An 18405-nucleotide genomic window follows, 5' to 3' on the forward strand; every position below is an offset into this window, starting at 1 on the left:
GGCCGGGGACTGGGCTCCCAACAGGCAGCACGGGTGTGGGGGGCTCAGGGCAGGTGGGGGACAGGTTTGGGTGTCCCACGGTTCATGCCGAAGGCATGCCCAGAGCGGGGAGGTGGTGGAGGGTGCCTGGCTGTGTCAGGAAGATCCTGGAAAAGGCAGAGGAGGTGGTTGAGGGGGGTTTTGGGAGGAGCAAGGATCGGGGTGGGGGGAGTTTGCTTCTTGCCGTCATCACCGCCTGCGTTGCCAGCCCTGCCTGTCTGCCCTGCTGGTGGCACTGGGACTGAGCCCAGTACTAGGAGCTCAGTGGCATCTCTACCCCATGTCCCCTCGGCCAGTCCCTCTGGTCACGAGGCAGGGTCCTGCCTGCATGACCCCAGGCAGGTTTCAGCCCCTGACACAGCTCCATCCCACACACCCCACGCCCACCCAGCAAAAGCACCCACGCCGGATGGGCATGGGGGGGGTGATCCAGTGAGCCCAGCCTCACACCGCACCATGAGAGCCTTTCCCAGCCTGGGGAAGCCACAGGGCTGTCAGTCCCTCTGGGTGGGGTACAGAGCGGGGTGAGCAGCTTGGGGAAGAGGGGCTTTGGGAAGATTTGAGGGGCTTTGGGTAGATTTATGGGGGGAAGGCATTGGGTTGGGGTGTTGCGGTTTGGATCGGGTTGCACGGCCCTGCACCACGTCAGGTTGCGTTGTGCCGTGGCGAGTGGCATTGTGTTGGGTTGGGTTGGGTTGTGGTGCGCCGTGTTGCATTGCGTTGTGTCAAATTGTGGTGCGGTGCATGATGCGTGTGCAAAGTTAATTCCAGTCTGGGAGGGGGGCGGAACCTGGACACCACGGACATCTCAAAGCAAATCCCCCCCCACCATCCATCCAACCCTCTAGCTGGTGCCTGATGGGCACAGATTTCTGGCAGAGGTGCTGTGCCAGGGAGGAAGGGGTCTGCCCAAGGGATAAGGAGGGTGGGGCATAGATATGTTGGGGTGGGGGGGCGCTTCAAAAGGGTGCAGAATGGCGTCCGGATGTGCAGATGGGGGAGGACACTCTGGGGACAAAGAGCTGCTCGGGAGGTGGCTGCTATCCCTGTGGCGGCGCCCCCCAAGCCCCGCAGCCCCCACTCCCTCTGCAACTTGGGCAAAGTTGTGCCCCAGTGCCGCAGCCCGGCAGTGCCCGAGCCGCGGAGCTGCCGCCGCCGCCGGAAAGTTTGCGGGGCCGGCAGCGGGCACGGTGCGGCGCGGCGGGGCGCGGGGTGGGCGGGGGTCTGCCTGGGATGCTGCGGCGGGGCTGCCCGGCGTGTTCGGGAGATGCTGCCCGCGATGCTGCCCAGGGTGCTCGAGAGTGCCCGGGGAACACTGCCTAGGATGCTCGGGATGTGCTTGCCGGGATGCTCGGGAGGTGCTTGCCGGGATGCTCGGGAGGTGGTCGGGAGGTGCTCACCGGTGTGATACCCGCGGTGTTTGGGGTATAGTCGAAGGTTGCTCGGGGGATGGTCGAGGGTTGCTCGGGGGATGCTCGGGAAGTGCTCCCCGGGATGATGCCCGGGATTTTCGGAAGATGCTCACGGGGTGCTCACCGGCAGGCTCAGGGAGTGCTCCCCGGGCTGCTCGGGGGATGCTCACCGGGCTGCTCACCGAGGTACTCGGGGGATGCTCAGCGCATGTTCCCCGGGATGCTGCCCAGGATGTCCGCGGCTGCTCGGGGTTCCCTCACCGCTTGCTCACCGAGGCACTTGGGGGATGCTCCCGGGATGCTCGGGGGACGCTGCCCGGGATGCTCGGGTACGCTCCCGGGGTGCGCGGGGGATGCTCCGGGGTGCTCACCGGCTTGCTCGGGGGATGTCAGCAGGCTGCCCGGGGTTGCTGGCTCGCCGGTCCGGCGCTGCCCGTCCGGCTGCGCGCCCCGCGCTCCGCTCCGCGCCCCGCGCCGCGGCTGGCGGAGCTGCGGGGCCGGAGGGAGGCAGCGGGGCGGGGAGGGGGTGGCGTCTCCAGCCCGGCTCTCCCGCAGGCCAGGCTCCATTAACGAGATTATTATGCAAATTGAGCAGCCCTGTGCCACCCGCCAGCCTTACCTCATCCCCGCCGGCGGGGAAGCAGGATAGGGGGGTCCCCGGGCCCCTCGTCCCCGAGGGCTGGCACAGGGCTGGCAGTGCCACTTCGCCTGGCACTCCCCGTCCGGGGACCCTGCTGCCACCCCCCGGCAGCCTGGCACCCAGGAGGGGCACAGGTGGGTACGGCCGGTGGCCTGTACCAGGCGCATTCCGGCAGCTCGTCACCCCCCACCGTGCCCAGGCATCCTGGGGTGCCCGTCCCGTCTGTCTTGCCAGGTTGGGTGCAAGAGGGAAGCGCTGTGGGTGGGCAGGAGATGGAGCCTGGAAGGCTTCAAGTGAGAGGATGGGCACTGGGGTGGCACGGGGTGGCATGGGGAGGGGGCCATGTGCTCACACACGGATACACACATGCTAAGGTCCGGGAATATTAAACTGCATTGCAGATAAATCCCCAACATAAATATCGTGAGCTGCTCTGCCACGGGGGGGCCCAGCAAGGAGATTTATAGCCCAGCTATTCCCACCACCCACAGTAGCCCCCCGCAGAGGCTGTGTACCCCTGCCCCACACGGCTCTCCTGCCTGCCATGCTCGGGGTGCCCTGCCAGCCTTGCCCACCATGCCTGTGCAGCCCTGGGTGCTCAGAAAGGTCCCTGGGTCTTCCTGGGTGCTGGGGTGGGAGCCCCGGGCAGCACATACTGGGTGTTGTGCTACAGGTGGCATGGGGACCCTGCTTGGCATGGGACAGATGGCTCAGCTGGCGTGGGACCCACTGTCTTGTCCTTTGGGCACTGAGGGCTGGCCTCAGGCACAGCCCTCACTGCCCAGGGTGGAACAGGCTGTGTTTCCCGGTGCTGGAGTGCCAGGGTGCTGGGTATGGCCCGGGCAAGGTGCCTACTGCAGCACCGAGACATGCAACAGCCCACACACAGGCAGTGGCACACACGTGCATCACATGTACACCCATGCACACCGACACGCATGAGTACGGATACACACGCTGTCTGTCCCCTCATACACACATGTGAACATGTGCTGCTGTCCAGCTCCTGTTACAGGCACACGGACCCTGGCACGCTCACACACACACTTGGGCGTTGCAGCAAAACATTCCTGGGGCACACGCCAGGACAGAGGGGCTCCCTGAACCCCACCAGAGAGACTCCCCTCCCTTGGGCACCCTGACCAGCCAGGTGCAAGGGCACCTGGACGCAGGCTGCTTCATGGGTGGGCACAGGGTGCCCAATCCTGCTGCTCACCTGGGGGGGTTGGCTGGAGGGTGGGGGCACAGGGCTGGGTGCCACGCACCAGCCTCCCCATACCTGCACTTACCTGGCCCCAAGTCTCGCTTGGCACCTTGGTGTGAGCATGATGGATGCACATGGGAAGGCGGGGGGCTGGCATTATTAACAGTCCTGGGTATTGCTCCAATAGGACTGTAAAAATTAAAGGCGTGTGGATATAAAATAATAGATAAATCTGAGCCAGCCAGCGAGTGCTGCGGCATCCTGCAGGAATTGGCATCTTGAGAAGCTGGAGTATGGCAGGGGCAGGACGGGCACCTGTGTGTAGATACGGGGGGTCAGGCAGTGCCTGTGCCCGCTTCCAAGTGCCGTATCTCCACAAAAATCTCCACGGAGTGCCCCGAGGGGATGTGTGGGCAGTGCCAACCTGCGGAGATGGCACTGTGAGACAAGCAGCTGCCCCTGAAGCCAGGCTGGAGGGAAAAAGGAGTTGTTTGCAGACAGGGCTGGGTGTGCAGGGCATTTGCTCTGGGATGCCCGCAGGTGCTGCCCAGCCCTTGCCAGTGCCAATACACCCAGGCTTGACCAGGCTGGTGTGACTCCGGGGTCCTGTCCATCCTGCGGCACACAGCTCCGACCCTGAGCAGGACGCGGGGCAGCACCCACCTCCTCAGCCCCACTTCACCCTGCTCGTCCCACGGGCCACCCCGCCGGCATCCTCATTTTCCCCGAGATTAGCGGCGGCGCGGGAGCCTCCGCGCACCGCCAGCAGGTGACAAATAAGATTTTTCCACTCTCCCGAGCACCCGGCATGGGTCTGTCATTGAAAATGCAAAGCAGCGCCGTGCCAACCTCCGTTGCCTGACTCCCCCATTTCACCAATCCCTTAGTGCCAAGCATCTGGCCAGCTGAACCCCTCCACCATTGCTGCTGGACCCCTCCACTAAACCCTCTGCTCCCCCTTGGCAGTGCCAGCGTGCTGGGCATGGTGCCCCCATGCCCAGCGGTGCAGGTTCCTGAGAGGTTTCTTAGAGGGGTGCTAGTCTGGGGTGTCAGGTTGGGTGGGCAGCATGGCCTACGGCGTCCTTTGGGTGCAGCTACATGGGAGAACAGAGTGGGGGGGTTGCATGGGGGTCCTTGCCACATTGGGTATGTGCACCCCAGGGAGGGTGCCAGGCTCTGGGGTGCGCACATGGTGGGCTCACCCCAGTGTTAGTGGGCGATGGTTTGCCCCTTGTAGGAAATATTTGGCCCAGGACGTACCTGCCGGGGTGGGCATCATCCCATAAATGCCAGCCCAAGAGACCGAATCTCCCTCCCCAGCACCCAAGAGGGGAAGGACAGGAGCACGCCCCCCCACAGCTGGGTGCATCCACCCAGCACACCCAGCCCTCACTCATGGACCCAACCCTCCCAAACCCCTCATCACCCCCAAACCCCTCAGTCCCCCCAACCCTAAGTACCCCATTACCCGCTGTGTCACCAGCCCAGAGCAGACACCTCCCCAGCAGCCCCCAGCCCCGCTCCCCCCCCCGCCGCCGCCGCGTCTCCCCTCCACTATTGTCAAAGGGTTGCCTCTGCCTCTGTCTGCAAAATTAATTCGGAGGTGGAGAGGGAGAATTATGTAAAGTGTGGTTATTCTGGAGCGGCGGGGGAAGCGCGGCTGATGGCAAAGTGCCTTTTTGTGTGTTTAATATGCATTTTTTTCCAGCGGTGCATTTTCAGGCGGGTAATTTGCTGTCTTTTCAGACCCCGATCAGTATCATTTCTCCGGCAATGACAGCTTTTATTTGCACTGAAATGAATGCTGCAAAATTTCCAAGAAATAGCGGAGGCCCCGTTGGCTGCCCACCCCCGCAGGCCGGGGCACGGGCACCCGCCAGCACCTGCCCCCCCAGCCCCCTGGCTGGGCCCTGCCTGCGACCCCACTTGGTGGCAGTGCCCAGGATCTTGGGCACACGTATGCGACAGTTTGCAGACCCTTGTGTTCACAGGTACGTGTGTCTCTCCTGGCCCCCCCAACCCTGAGCCCTGCGTGTACATCAGCGCATCACACCTAGGGGAAAGTGCCTATACACCTCAATGCATGTGCACATATAGACACCCCACTGTGCACATATACACCCCACAGCACAGAACCCTCCTGAGCACACACACATTCCTAGTACATGTATATCCCCCCTTAATGCATATATGCACACCCCACACAGTGCCTATGTGCCCATCCTTGTATGCTGGGGGCCCTCACCCCCACTTTGTATCCCCCAGACCTCAGCACAGCACCCCTGATGCAGGACACCCACGACCATGAGAGTTTGGGGGTGCACCCCTCTCCCCCTCAGCACAGTTCCCCTCCTGGGGGAACTAAGGCATGAAGGGTGCAGGCACAGATGGGATCTCCTCTCTGGGCACTGGCAGTGATGGGTGGGAGCCTGGCAAAGATGCAGGGTTTGTGTCTGTCTGTCTGTTTGTTGGGAAGGAGGAAGAAACGCTGTTTGTGTAGGTGTGCGTCGTGTGGGCGTCGTGCACCGGAGCTGCTGTGCCAACGTGCGATGCTGTCTTTGCAGCGGGCGTGCACGCTATGTGTGCACCCGTGTCAGCCCCCCGTCCATGTCCTGGTGTGCGTGGCGGCATGTCTGCAGGGGCAGCGTGGGCACACCTGTCTGTGCAATGCCGTGTGGGCATCTCCGACCAGAACAGCATCCCCACATGTGCAACAGCGCGCGTGCAGCCAGGTGTGCTCCCCGTGTGTGCCCAGGTGTGACAGTGTTGGGGTGCCCACGTGTGTTCGGTGCTGCACCCCCCGACAACACCAGGGGGGGCTGCACCCCCCCAGCCACGGGTCCCCAGCTGCGGTGGAGCTGGTGCCTGGCACGGCCAAGGTTAACTCTGCTGGAGCCTGTGGGCACGGTGCGGGGAAGCTTTAATTTAATGAAGTGTGAGGCTTTTTATGGGCTTTTAATTACGTGGTGATAATTAACATTATAGGCCGCCGGGTCCCGCTGGTGCCCGGCTGCCCTGTGCCAGCTCCCGCCTGTTTGTAAATAAAACCCGCGGGCCACACTGTGCCCATCCCAGGGCACCCCCCTCCTGCAGCAGGGAGCAAAGCCAGCCCCTAAATCCCCAGCTGGGGATTTAGACACAACCCACTGCAAAATGTGGGGAGCAATGAGGGGCCCCACATTTTCTCCCTCCAGCCTCCTTGTTTTTTCCAGCCCTCCGGCTGAGCAGAGGGGCCAGCTGGCAGTGCCAGGCTTGGCGAGAGCGGGTGCAGGCGGCAGCATCACACTTGTCCCCCCACATCGGAGCCCAGCCTGGCCCAGCGCAGCCCCCCCGTGCCGAGGCTAATAGGAAGCGATCCATCAGGAAGCAGCCGGGCACGCTGCCCGCCTGCCAGGCACCCGCAGTATTTATCACCCAGCATACAGGCAATTTCCTGCCCTCCCCTAATCAATAATGGGGGGGGGGGTGTAGGGAGCAATGCCAGCTCCCCCATGCAGGTCATGATGGGTGTGAGGAGGTGGTGATGCCCATGAGACAGGGCCCAGAACAAGGCCAGGGGGCCCAGAACAAGGTCAGGGGATCCAGGCATCCAGGTGAGGCCACCCCCCCCCATCATTTCCCCTCTCCCTCGCAGGATCAGGGGCTCAGAGCCCACAGGGGGGCCCTACAGATTAAAACATCTGGGTGACCCTCTCCCAGCAGCACTGGGGGTGCTGAGCAAGAGCTGGGGTGCTGTACCCCACAGCCATTAGGGCCAGCACCCTTCTGCTCTCCGCACCCCCAGCCTCACACTGGGAACCCAGGCATCTGGGCTCCCCTCCCCCACCCCTTCCCATTTAATTTTTCCTAATGAAAGGCAGGGAGGATGGCGGGGAGCTGGGGCACCAAGGTCAAGGCTGCCTTTAATCAATCCCCGCTGCTGGCTGGGTGCCCGGAGGAGCCGGCGGAGGAGAGGCTGGGGGCTGCGGGAGTGGGGAAGCACGGAAAAAGGGAGTGCAGGGTGCGACCAAAAGCCTCCCAGCAGCCAACTGGGGCACCGGGTGCTTGGCCCCTCATGGGACCCTGCTATTCCCCACCGCTGCCCCCCAAAAAAAAAGGCACCGTGAATGCACCACACTGCCCGACCGGCACCAGGGCTGTGCCTGGATCCTGCCAGGGCAGCTTTAATCACCACCCAAAAAACATCCTACCCCCCTGCACCCAGCCCCCAACCCCTTCCTGCTGGCTGGGGTGGGGACACCAGCACTGGGGACATCCCCAGGCTCAGGCTGCTAAAGGCACTGGGCAAAGGAGGGTGCAGGGAGCCAGGGGGGACCCGTGGAGTGACCTAGAGCTGGGTGCTGGTGACGGCGCTCACCCCGTGCACCAGCACGGTGGGGCCCAGCCCGCGGGTAAGCAGCTCCAGCTGGTGCAGGTACAGCGGGTACAGCCCGGTGTCGGCCGGCGGCCGCGGCAGGTAGAGGAAGCGCACGGCCGGCGCAGGGCTCTGCTCCAGAACCAGTTTGTTGGCGGCACAGACGTACTCATCTGACACTTGGGTGGTGTTGGCCGGGAAGTTCACAGCCCCTTCCTCCTCCTCTTCCTCCAGTGGCCCCCCCGGGGGTCCCCGTCGGGTTTGCCAGTGCAGGCAGGTGACGGCGTCCCAGGGCACCAGCTGGATCTGGGCCTGGATGCGCAAGTCCTTGAGGAGCTGGCGTAGCTTCTCCTCCTGGGCGTGGGGCATGGCGCCTGCCTCCACGCAGAGGAAGAGGCGCAGGCGGGCCCGGCGCCAGGCCCGCGCCATGTTGAGGACACAGGCCATCTGCAACAGGAACAGGCTGCAGGTGTCGGCATAGCGGGCGCTGTCGGGCCGCAGCAGGTTGACGGGCCAGACGTGGATGGCAGGCGGGGGACTGGCAGCTCGCCGCAGCTCCCAGGCCTTGTCCAGGCTCTCCAGGTCCCGGGCCAGCAGGACGTTGCGAAGCATCTTCAGGGCGTCAGCCACGATGCCCACGTACTCACGGGCCGACAGCAGCTTGGGGGCAGCGGGCGCCCGCAGCGGGGGGAAGCCCAAGGGGACGTCCTCGCGGGCGCTGGTGAAGGCAGGGTGCCGGGCCAGACCGTCCTGCGGTGCTGCATCATCGTAGAAGCCGAGCACCAGGGTGTTGGGGCGCATCCCGCCTGCCGGAGAGACCCCACCAGCCTGGCTGAACGGAGGTGGAAGGCTCCACCAGCCCTCCTGGCACTACAGGGGCCAACAAGCCACAGCTTGGCTTTGGCATTCCTCACCCTGGTGATTCCAGACCCCTCAGCATCATGTACCCAGACACTCCTAAGACCCAACTTGGCTCTGGCATTGCTCACCCAACACCTCCAATTTGGCTTTGGTGTCGCCCACACCACATGCTTCCCTTGGTATTGCCCATCTAAGTGTCTTCAAGCTCCTCAACATTGCCAACGCAGATGCCTTCAAGTCCCAACTTGGCTTCACTGCTGCTCATCACAGATGCCTCTAAGTCTCAACTTAGCTTTGGTATTGCCCATCCAGGTGCCTCCAAACTCCTTGGCACTTCTCAACCTCTCACTCTTGGACCCTCACCTGTGCCCAGCCCAGGCACCACTCACCAAGGCCAGAGGTGAAGAGGAGCTGCCGGACTCCGTGCCGCACCGAGGGCGCCAGGGTGAGGCTGACAAAGGCCTTGACGTTCAGCTTGTCCACCAAGCTCAGCCACGAGTCCTGCTGGGGCTGCAGGGGGTCCGAGGGCAGCGTGTCTGAGTGGGGAGAAAGAGCAGCACCAGGGGGTCGCTCTGGTGTTCCCTCAGCACCACCCCTGCAAAACCAGTGCCAAGCCCCATACCCACCCCAGCACCATGAAACAGAGCTGGGAGAGTGGAAGCAGGTGCTTCCAGACAGAGATAGGAAATTATACATAAATATATAAAAAAATATCCAGGCAGCCCCATCCCCCCCTCCCCAATTTCAGGCCATTAGTCACCACGGCAACGGTGAGGGGGGAGCAGAGCCTGTGTATCCGCTGGGGGTGGGGATGGGGACAGGCACGGCGTGTGCCAGGGAGCGTGCAAACCAATGCGTACCAGGGTGCAAACGCACCCGAAGCATGTGGACGCACAGCAGCAGGCATGGGGCGAGGATGCACACAGGCACACGCATTTGCAAGGCTGCGCCGAGCACGTGCAAAACACTCACACGTGTGCTGGGTGTGAACAGGCATTGACCTGTGCAACGGGACTGTGCTGCACAGCGGCCCAGAGGAGGCTGGGTGGCGTGTGCCACGTGTGCACGCCAGCGTCGACACCTGCACACGTGGGGATGAATACTTGAGCACACACAGGCGCAAGCTTGCAGCACACGTGTACAAGCATGCGTGCAAGGAGGCGTGGGGAGAGACACAACCACTTACATCCCCCGTACCAAGCCAAGCCCAAGGTGCCACACACATGTGCCCAAAATGCTGACATTCCCCTACTGTGCCCACCCTGCCAGCCAGAAGTTGGGCAGTGGCATCATCCCAAAGACTCTGGAACCCTCCTGGCACCACAATGAGAGGCAGAGGCCACCAGCACCAGGGCCAGTGCAGACTCTTACCCAAGTCCTGTAGCTCAACGTGGCCCAGGACATAGAGGCCACTCTTCTTGAGGTCGTTGACAAAGTCGATGAGGCGGGAGCTGCCCCGCGGGTTCTGCACCATCAGCAGCATCTGTGGGCGCCAGAACTTGACGTGGTCCTTCCGCACATCCAGCATCAGCAGGTACTTCCTCACCTGGAGGGAGGAAGAGCAGCCAGTGAGGGACCTCCCTTCCTTCAATGAACCACCCTGAAAACACACTGCCCAGGACAGAGCTGCCACAGGGACACTGGCTCTCCGCCCTGTGAGGGGACAGCAGAGAAGGACAGGGCTCACCTGGTGGAAGATGAGGGCCTGGCTGATGTAGCCCCAGGTGCTACTGGGCGAGAGGTAGTGGAGGGCGAGGAGGAGGATGAGGAGGAAGCCCAGGCTTGCTGAGGCCGACAGGGGGCTGATGAGGAACATCATGACGCAACAGCCCGTGATGCCCAGCAGGCACGTGTGCCAGGTGAAGTATCGGAAGGTGGGCCTGGAGCAGGGAGGAGGGGACACCTGCTACCACGCAGCCCCCACACCAGCTGCAATGCGGGCGCAGCAAGGGGGGCTGTACCAAGGTGCCAAACAGCCACCCCTAGTGAACCCCACTGTGCCAGCCCAGGGCAGGTCGTGCACCCCCAATGCCTGCAGGAGAGGGCAGAGAGGGGAGATGGCACCTCCCAGGGCATCGGGCAGCCCCTTGCTGCCAGCCCCTGGCAAACAAGGGTAATGATGGTGACAGGGCTGGGGCTGCCCCGGCACACCCGGGGGGCCAGGCAGTGCCAGGCAGCGCGTGGCAGCACCGGCGGCCATGGAGCCCGCTCAGCCTGGCGCAGGGAGGCGGAGGCAGGGAGGCGAGAAGCTGTTATTTTCTCTAATTGTTGTTTTTCCTGAAAGGTAATTAAAATCGTTTTCTGCTGCGCTTGATGGAGACCTCAGTATGGGGAAGGAGGGGCACCAGACGTGAGTGGGCAGGGGCCCGTTGCCACCCACCCCAGCAGCCTCCCCCGCCAGGCACTGCTACTGCCCAATCTGTGCCTGGCCAAGACAGCAGCCCGGGGGGAGGCTAAACCCCAGCCTGGCACAGACACCAGCTCTCCCTTGGGAATGGGGTGCCCTGGGGGACCCCCGGGCGGTGCCGCCCAGCCCTGCTCAGCCATTGCCTCTGCCCGACTTGCAGCACCCCCTGTTTTGGAAGCACAGCACCCTGCACCAGGGCAGTGGGCATCACCCAGGAGGGCCATGAGGCTCCTCCCAGTCACTGGGCTGTGACTCCCCAGATTTGGGCAGCCCCGCCAGCCCTGTGCCAGGGTACCCCACGCTCCCCACCCCAGGCTGGGGCTGCCTACCACACACACTCCTTCTTCCTGGAAGATCTTCTCCTCCTCACCACCCAGAATCCCTCTCCCTCCCCCTTCCCCATTAGTTTAATTAGCACTAATGGAAAGTGGGCTCCATCACCACTTGGCAAGCTGCCCGGGGGATGCCGGGCAGGCACAGGCTATAAATTACCTCCAGAAAGCCTAAGGGGAGGGGGCAGGTGGTACCCGGTGGCGCTGGATTTATCTGTACCCACTCAGCAAAGTGGTGCCAGTGCATGGGGACTGTGCCAGGCCAGTGCCACACCGGCACCTGGCCCCTTCTCCGTCCCCAGGGATGGACGTGTCTCTGCTCCCCCTAATACCCAGGAGAGGGGTGCTCAGCATCTCTGCCCTGTGGAGGGGCAGCAATAAGAGGGATGGCAGGGGAACTGCAGACAGACAAGACAGACAGATGGGTGCCAGCCCAGCATCTGAGTGCACCCTCCCTCCCCTGTGCCAGGGGGTACCTGAAGTTGGGGGCCGATGCCCACTCCAGTGCCAGGCAGGCCAGGTTGACGGTGGCGTAAACCAGAAGGAAGAAGGTGGTCACGACCCCCGCAATGGTGTTGAGCTTTCCGGAGAAGAGCACCAGCTACAGAGAACATGGAGAGGGCACAAGGTGAATGCACCCCCAGGGCTGGCAATCCTGGAACGTGCCTGAGCCAGCCCTGCTGAGCCCGGGTCACGCCATGGTGGTGTGCCGGGAAAGGGTACAGGCGGTGCCACGCAGCCACGAACCCCTGCACCTTGCTGTGATTTATCCTTCATTTATGGGCTCAAGGAGAGAAGGGCACAGCTGCAGCTGGACACCCAGGGCAAGGGGGGTCCCCAGGGGCAGGGGGACATGCCAGACTCTGCAACATCCAGCCCAGGTGCCAACCCACCTTCACATGGCAGCGCCAGGGAAGAAGCATCGCCAACGAACTCACCTGCACCACCAGCCAGGAGAGAATCACCGCCATCACCGGGTTCCCACTGGCAGATGTCTTCTTGGCCAACGCCAGCGCCCGGCCTGTGGGCAAAGGGGGGAGGTTGGGCTGGGGCACCCCCGCAGGCACCAACAGGCTCAGCCACCAGCCAGGAGTCCTGTCCCTACCCTCTGTGCTGGGGCATGGACAAACACCAGGGCACATGGGTGAGCCAAGTGGGCACAGACCAACCCCTAAAACATCACCCTCACACCAGGAAGGAGGCTCCCCAGTGCCAGGGCGGGTCCCTGGCAGGGACAACCTGCCAGGTGGGCTCTCACCAAAGAGATCATCCCGGGCCAAGGCGTAGAGGATGCGGGACGCCCCGATGAGGTTGCTCATGGCTGCAGACAGGGTGGCAGCGTAGATGCCCACTGTGACCAGGGGCGGGAAGATACTGATGTCACGCAGGAAGCCGTAGTCTTTCTGTAGGAGGGTCCTGGAGAGGGACATGGACACGCTGGCACCTGTCTTACTTGTGCCCGCATGCCCTGGCACAGCCAGGCACTGATGGCCCCAGTGAGGGGACAGGTGGCTGTACCTGTCACAGGTGGCACACATAAGGAAAGCCAGCAGGTTGTAGACGAGGTAGGTGAAGAGCACAGCAGAGATGGTGCCTCGTGGGATGGAGTAGCTCGGGCGCTTCAGGTCCCCTGTGGGCAGGAGCAGGCAGCATTACAGCACCCCTCTGCTCTCCTCCAGCCTTGGCTCCTGCTCCTGGTGCCACCCAGCCCAGCTCCCCCTGCCTGTACCTGACATGTTGGAGCCTGCCATGATGCCAGTGCAGCCGTTGAACATCACAGCAAAGACAGAGCTGAAACTCATCATCTGCCCAGTGGTGTAGTCCACCCCATACCCACCTGCAGGACACACAGGTACAGGCTGTGATGGGGTATGTGACACCCTCTCCTTGGTGTCCTCATACCCAAACCACAGAGGAAATCGTGCCATGGGACCTGTTTTGTGCCCACAAGCTTCCCCCCACCCTTCGGCAAGCCCCTGCCAATGTGGAGGTGCCAGAGTGACCCCGGCACAGGTGCCACGGTGGGTACGGTGGGCAGAGTGGGGAGAGCTGCTCCTCACCGCCCAGGTTGTTGTGCAGGGTGGTGAGCGAGAAGCCGGTAAAGGAGCCGTTATCAGTCTCGGAGCTGTTGAAGTGAGGCAGACGGATGGGCACCCCGAGGGGCTGCGTGGCAAAGAAGCTGACGAGGATGGTGCCCAGCACACCCATGACGATGAGGAAGATGAGGAAGGTGGCCTTGGCATAGATGGAGGCACCCACCAGGCACACGAGGAGGCAGAGAGCCAGCAGCACGGTGCCGTAGAGCAGCTCGTACCAGTAGCTCTGGGGCAGGACATGGACACCTGTGCCCACTTTTTGCCCTGGGCAAAGACAAGACAGGATCAGTGAGGCTCAGAGGGGGCAGCACTGGGAGCCGAGAGCCACCAGCATTGTGCCAGGCACGACACACACCAAGTCACCTGCCAGAGGGCTGGGTGAGCTGTGCTGGCTGTGCTGGGCAAGGTGCTGGGCACACCTGGCAGGGCACTAGGACTACTCCAGTAAGGGACACCCTTGTCCTCTGCCACCACACGGAGGGGTACTCACCAGGCGGGATCCCAAAGCTGTCCACCACTGCCTCAACCAGCCCCAGCACGTAGAGGGCACTGCCACACACGTTGGCCAGGAAAAACATGATCCCGATGCTGCCCCCAAACTCCGGGCCCAGGGCACGGCTGATCATGTCTTGCTCAAGTCAAGGGAAGATGTCACCAGCCCAAACCACTATTGGGTGACCCCAGCCCTTCCTCCCAGGCCAAGAGAGTCCCAGCCCCAGCATGGCACCCTGAGGCCACTGGGCAGTCACCCGATTTTGGCCCATATGCCCTGCAGCAGCAGCACCCACAGCAAAGGATACAGTAGGCTCCTCCAGCATCCAGGGCCCCGTTTGTGGCAATGGCACACACAGACAGCACCGTCATGCCGATGATGAAGTATGCCACCGCAAACATGGCCAGGGCTTGGTACAACCCGGCATGGCCCACCACAAACCCTGACGAGCATTGGGGAGAGGCCGGCATGCCTGTTAGCTGAGCACGGACCAACCCCCAGGCAAGGTCTACAGGCACAGCCACCACCCAGAGCTCGTCCCCACCAAGGCAGGTGGGCTGCTCCCGTCCCCCTGCCCACAGCTCCTCCCATGGTGCTGCCACTTCTCACCTGCAGCAGCACCCAGGGCCAGCCCAGCTGGTGCCTCCCACCTCAGGGCATCTCCATCCTCCTGCCGTGCCGGCATCAGGCCCAGGCACACCCTGGGTACGGGCAGCTCAGGGGCGCACACCCAAAAAGCAAACAAACAGGGCAGGGGCCCTGCTGCCCACCCAGCCCTGGGGCACTACAGGGAGGTGGTGCTGGAACCCCGTGTCCTGCTGGCACCCTCAGCAGTCAGGGAGTGCCTTGCACCCCACTTCAGGCACCAGGAGCTGATGGGCTCCCCGTGAGGTTCACATTGCAGCCCCACGCACCCGCTGCAAAGCAGGAAGCGAAAGCAGCGCCGGGGCATCCGCGCCAGCTGGGGCACCACTTGCTGCCCCGCCCTGGGACAGGGTGCCCAGAGCCCCCTGGTCAGGCACAGGGCACCCAGAGCCCCCTGGCCAGGCACAGGGCACCCAGAGCCTCCCACAGCCCTGCCCAGGGTGACAGGCAGGGCGCCCAGCCAGCAGCGCCGCGGGCAGGAAGGGGCCGCCTGCGGCTGCGGGGAGATGCCCGATCTCAGCCACAAGCCAGGCCGCAGCCATGCCCGGGGGCAGCGAGGGGGGTGCCGAGGCATGGCCGGGGCACGGGCACGGCAAAGAGGCTTTGGGGAGACCCGCTGGGTTTGGGGGCAACCCCTGTGATCTGTGGAGGGCTGGAGGGTGCCTGAGTGCCAAAAGCTGGGAAGGGCAAGGGGGGAGGAAATGAAGGGGTGTCCCGAAAGTAGCGTGAGGGTAAGCAGCAGCGCTGCTCGTTCTGGAGATCTGGGGGGTGTTAGAGGTGTGGGGGATGCGGGGGGCTGATGGGGGAAGCCATGCCCCCCCCCCCAGCAGGATGGTTCCTCTTCCCGGCAGCTCCCTTCCCCCTCTGCCCCACACTTCCCTTCCAGCCCCACGGCCCCGTGGGGTAACCCCGGTACCCGCTGTGGGGTAGGGGTTGGTGTTTGGGGGTGCACAGTCTGTGCGAGGACCCCAAGCAGGAGGGTGGGAAGCGGGTGAGTGATGTCAGGCCAGAGCTGTGCTCCCAGCCCACAGCTCGAGGGGTTCCTTGGCTGGGGAAAGGAGCTCATGGCCCCCCGGAGCCTCCCGGCCCCCCGGGCACACAGCCAACTCCCGCCCTGTGCTTTCCGTGGGCAGAAAGTGAAAGAGGAAAATCCTTCCCTGTTCCCGGACCCGGCCGGATACTGCCTGCCCTGGGCCGCTGCCTGGTCCAGGACGGGACAGGACATCTCCTCCTCCCAGGGCCCCACAAAGGGCCACCAGCTCACCTGGTTCATGACCAGCCTGCCCCCCTAGTTCTCCCAGATTGTCCAGAAACAGACTCATAACCCAAACTGGGAGCAGACTGGGATCAAATCTCTACCCTCTGAACAGCAAGGGGGGTGCAGTTGGGTGCCGGATGGGGGACACAGGGTCCTGCCCTGGGGACACCATGTGGGAACTGGGAGGGAAGTGCGGTGCTGGAGGCCAGTCCTGGGAGATGCCTGGGGAGCAGTGGGGTCCCAGCAGTGGGGGATAGGGGGGACATGAGGGCACTGGGATCCCACTTAGGGAAAGCACTGAGAAGGCACAGGGGTCTTGTCCCAGGGACACTAGGGCTTCAGAGTGGGGAGCCTTACTGAGGGTACTGAAGTCCCTAACTCGGTTCCCAACCGGCAGGTACAGCAAGAGCCCTGGGGCCCCAAGGTGGAGGGGTCAGGAGGGGACACACAGCACTGGGGGAGATCTGAGAGGGCACTGAGAGGACATCGGGACTCCAGACTGGGGGGCCTGGCGAGAGCACTGGGAAGGCACCAGGGCCTCAGATTAGGGTGGACACTGCAGCGGAGCACTGGGACTCCAGAGTGGCAGGGTCGGGAGAGGACACTGGGGACCCAGACCGGGGGAGCTCAGGGAGGAGCACTGGGACGACAAACTGGGAGGCCGCGGGGGGAAGCAGTGTGAGGGCACCGGGGCTTCAGCCTCAGGGGCTCGGGGTGCGCTGGGGGCTCTGGATGCAGGGAGGCCTCGGGAGAACACGGGGGTGCCAGGCAGGGCTGGCGAGTCCCTGGGGTCCCCGGGCCGCGGCTGGGAGGGGGGACGGGGGCGCCCCGGAGGGCAGCAGCACTCACCGAGGCGCAGGAAGAGGACGACGCTGAACATGGACAGCAGCGTGGGCACCACTACGCCCAGGAAGGTGGGCAGCTTGCGGGGGGCGGCGGCGGCCCGGCCGCGGGCGCGCTCCCGGCCCCGCTCCTCCTCGACCGAGCCGCCGCACAGGCGGTACGTGAGCAAGGCGCTGCGCTCCGAGCTCGCCATGGCGCGGCCCGGCACGGCCCCGGCCCCCGCCGGCCCCGAAACGCGCCCGGTCCCGGCCCCGGCCCTGGCCCCCGCCGGCCCCGCCCGCCGACCCGGGCCCGACCCGCCGTGCCCCGCCCACAGCCCCGCCCCTCCACCCTGACCACGCCCACGGCCCTCCGGATAGGCCACGCCCAACCCCGTGGGCAGGCCCCACCCCCTCGCCCGCCCCACCATGTAGGCCACGCCCCATCCTGCCAGCTAGCCACGCCCCCTTGTTGGCCCCGCCCACAGCCCCCCGCCCCTACCCAACCCTTCTCATGGCCCCAAATGTACTCCCATAGTGGTCCCCCCCCGACCCCCATCCAGCCCAGAGGTGTCCCACTCCAACACCCCCATGGCGTCCCCCAGCCCCCGCGTCACCCGAATGCCCCCGGTCCTCCCGGGCTCTCCCCACTCCTGGTACTCGGCACTGACCCCGAAACTCACCCCACTCCTCCCGGCACCCCTAAACCGGCCCTAGCGCCGCTGCATCGCCACACGCCCCCTGCCCCGACCCCCCTAACGGCCGGAGTCACCCCGTAGCCAGCACCCCGATACCGACCCCGGCAGCCCCAGCCTTCCCCCTGGGACCCCGGTACTGCTCCCGCCCCGGTGGCCGCTCCCAGCGCTCCCCCGCCGGTGCCGGCCGGGCTCGGCTGCCCGCGCCAATTACCGGACAATCGAGGCCCCCGGGGGCGCCGTCCCTCCCTCCCTCCCTCTCTCCCCGCCGCCGGGGCTGGGATCTGCCCGGGCCCCGGGGTCCCACTGCCGCCGCCGCCCGGTGCGGCCGAGCGCCTCGCCAATTAGGCTAATGGGGTTGGCACTGGCACCGCGGCCGGCGGGGGAGTGGGGCACGGTGGGCCCGGGGGCGAACCCCACGCCGGCCTTGAGTACCCGCGTGGGCGCTGGCTGCGGTCAGCAGAGCGGCTGACCCCCACGGCGGGAGCCCGTGTCACGAGTGGGGGGGATCAGTGCAGAGACGGACGCCGGGGCGGAGCGCAGGACCGCTCCCGCGGTGGGATGGCGCTGCTCCCCCACCCGTCCCCGCTGTCCCCCGTGGCGCAGCGTGCCCCCGCGGTGTCCCCGCGGCCGAGGTGGGAGCCCGCGGGGCCGGGGCTTTCATCTGCGACGGGCCTGTCGCCGTGCCAGCCGCGGGCAGCGCCGCGCCTTTGATGTGCCACTGAAGCGGCATTGTCCGCGCCCCGCTGGCGCAATTAGGGCCTGGGGGGGCCGGGGGAAGCGCGGCACGGCCGGGGCTGCGGGCACGGAGGCGCCCCGGCCCCTAACGGGGACTGGGATGGTGGCATGGGAACCCCTAAATGGGGATGGGGACACGGGCACCTCCTGCAGCTAATGGGGACAGATAGGGGGGTGTGGACACCCCCTAAGGAGGAGACAGGTGAAGCTACGGGCACCCCCTGTACCCCAAAGTATATGGGGCCACGGGTACTCCCTGACCAGCCAGATGAGCACGGGGACATGGACACTCCCCTACCCTAACAAGGACAAAGGTGGGGACATGGGCACCCACACCTGCCCTCTTACAATGAGAGAAATGAGGGCGTGGGCACCCCTTGGATGGACATGGGGACCCAGGGACCCCCTGC

The 18405-nt window shown here is 64.6% G+C and overlaps 1 protein-coding gene across 2 annotated transcripts; it reads right to left on the reverse strand.

The window, feature by feature from the left end:
* Positions 1-5164: 5164 nt before the first annotated feature.
* Positions 5165-16849, reverse strand: SLC12A9 (solute carrier family 12 member 9). Of its 2 annotated transcripts, XM_065640206.1 has the most exons (14): positions 16591-16662; positions 14448-14539; positions 14146-14280; positions 13836-13973; positions 13310-13609; positions 12979-13086; positions 12768-12879; positions 12508-12665; positions 12188-12270; positions 11726-11850; positions 10198-10390; positions 9882-10056; positions 8900-9046; positions 5165-8455 (listed from the first exon to the last, which is right to left on the reverse strand). In XM_065640206.1, the coding sequence occupies exons 2-14, from the start codon at positions 14521-14523 to the stop codon at positions 7623-7625; spliced, it is 2583 nt and encodes an 860-aa protein (XP_065496278.1). In that variant the 5' UTR covers positions 14524-14539; positions 16591-16662; the 3' UTR covers positions 5165-7622. The 2 variants fall into 2 exon arrangements, with proteins under 2 accessions (XP_065496278.1, XP_065496277.1); XM_065640205.1 differs by lacking the exon at positions 14448-14539 and having other exon boundaries at positions 16591-16849.
* Between the last annotated feature and the right edge of the window lie 1556 nt (positions 16850-18405).

The sequence above is a fragment of the Caloenas nicobarica genome, chromosome 8 (genome assembly GCF_036013445.1).
Source record: "Caloenas nicobarica isolate bCalNic1 chromosome 8, bCalNic1.hap1, whole genome shotgun sequence".
Taxonomy (NCBI): Eukaryota; Metazoa; Chordata; class Aves; order Columbiformes; family Columbidae; genus Caloenas; species Caloenas nicobarica.

Bases quoted from the DNA above. Each gene is read 5' to 3' on its own strand.
- SLC12A9 (XM_065640205.1), bottom strand. From the start codon at position 16,777: ATGGCGAGCTCGGAGCGCAGCGCCTTGCTCACGTACCGCCTGTGCGGC. The intron at 12,880-12,978 runs GTACAGGCAGGG...TCCTGCCCACAG, and splicing joins GGCAGGCTCCAACATGTCAG to GGGACCTGAAGCGCCCGAGC. The intron at 12,666-12,767 runs GTACAGCCACCT...GTCCCTCTCCAG, and splicing joins ATGTGTGCCACCTGTGACAG to GACCCTCCTACAGAAAGACT.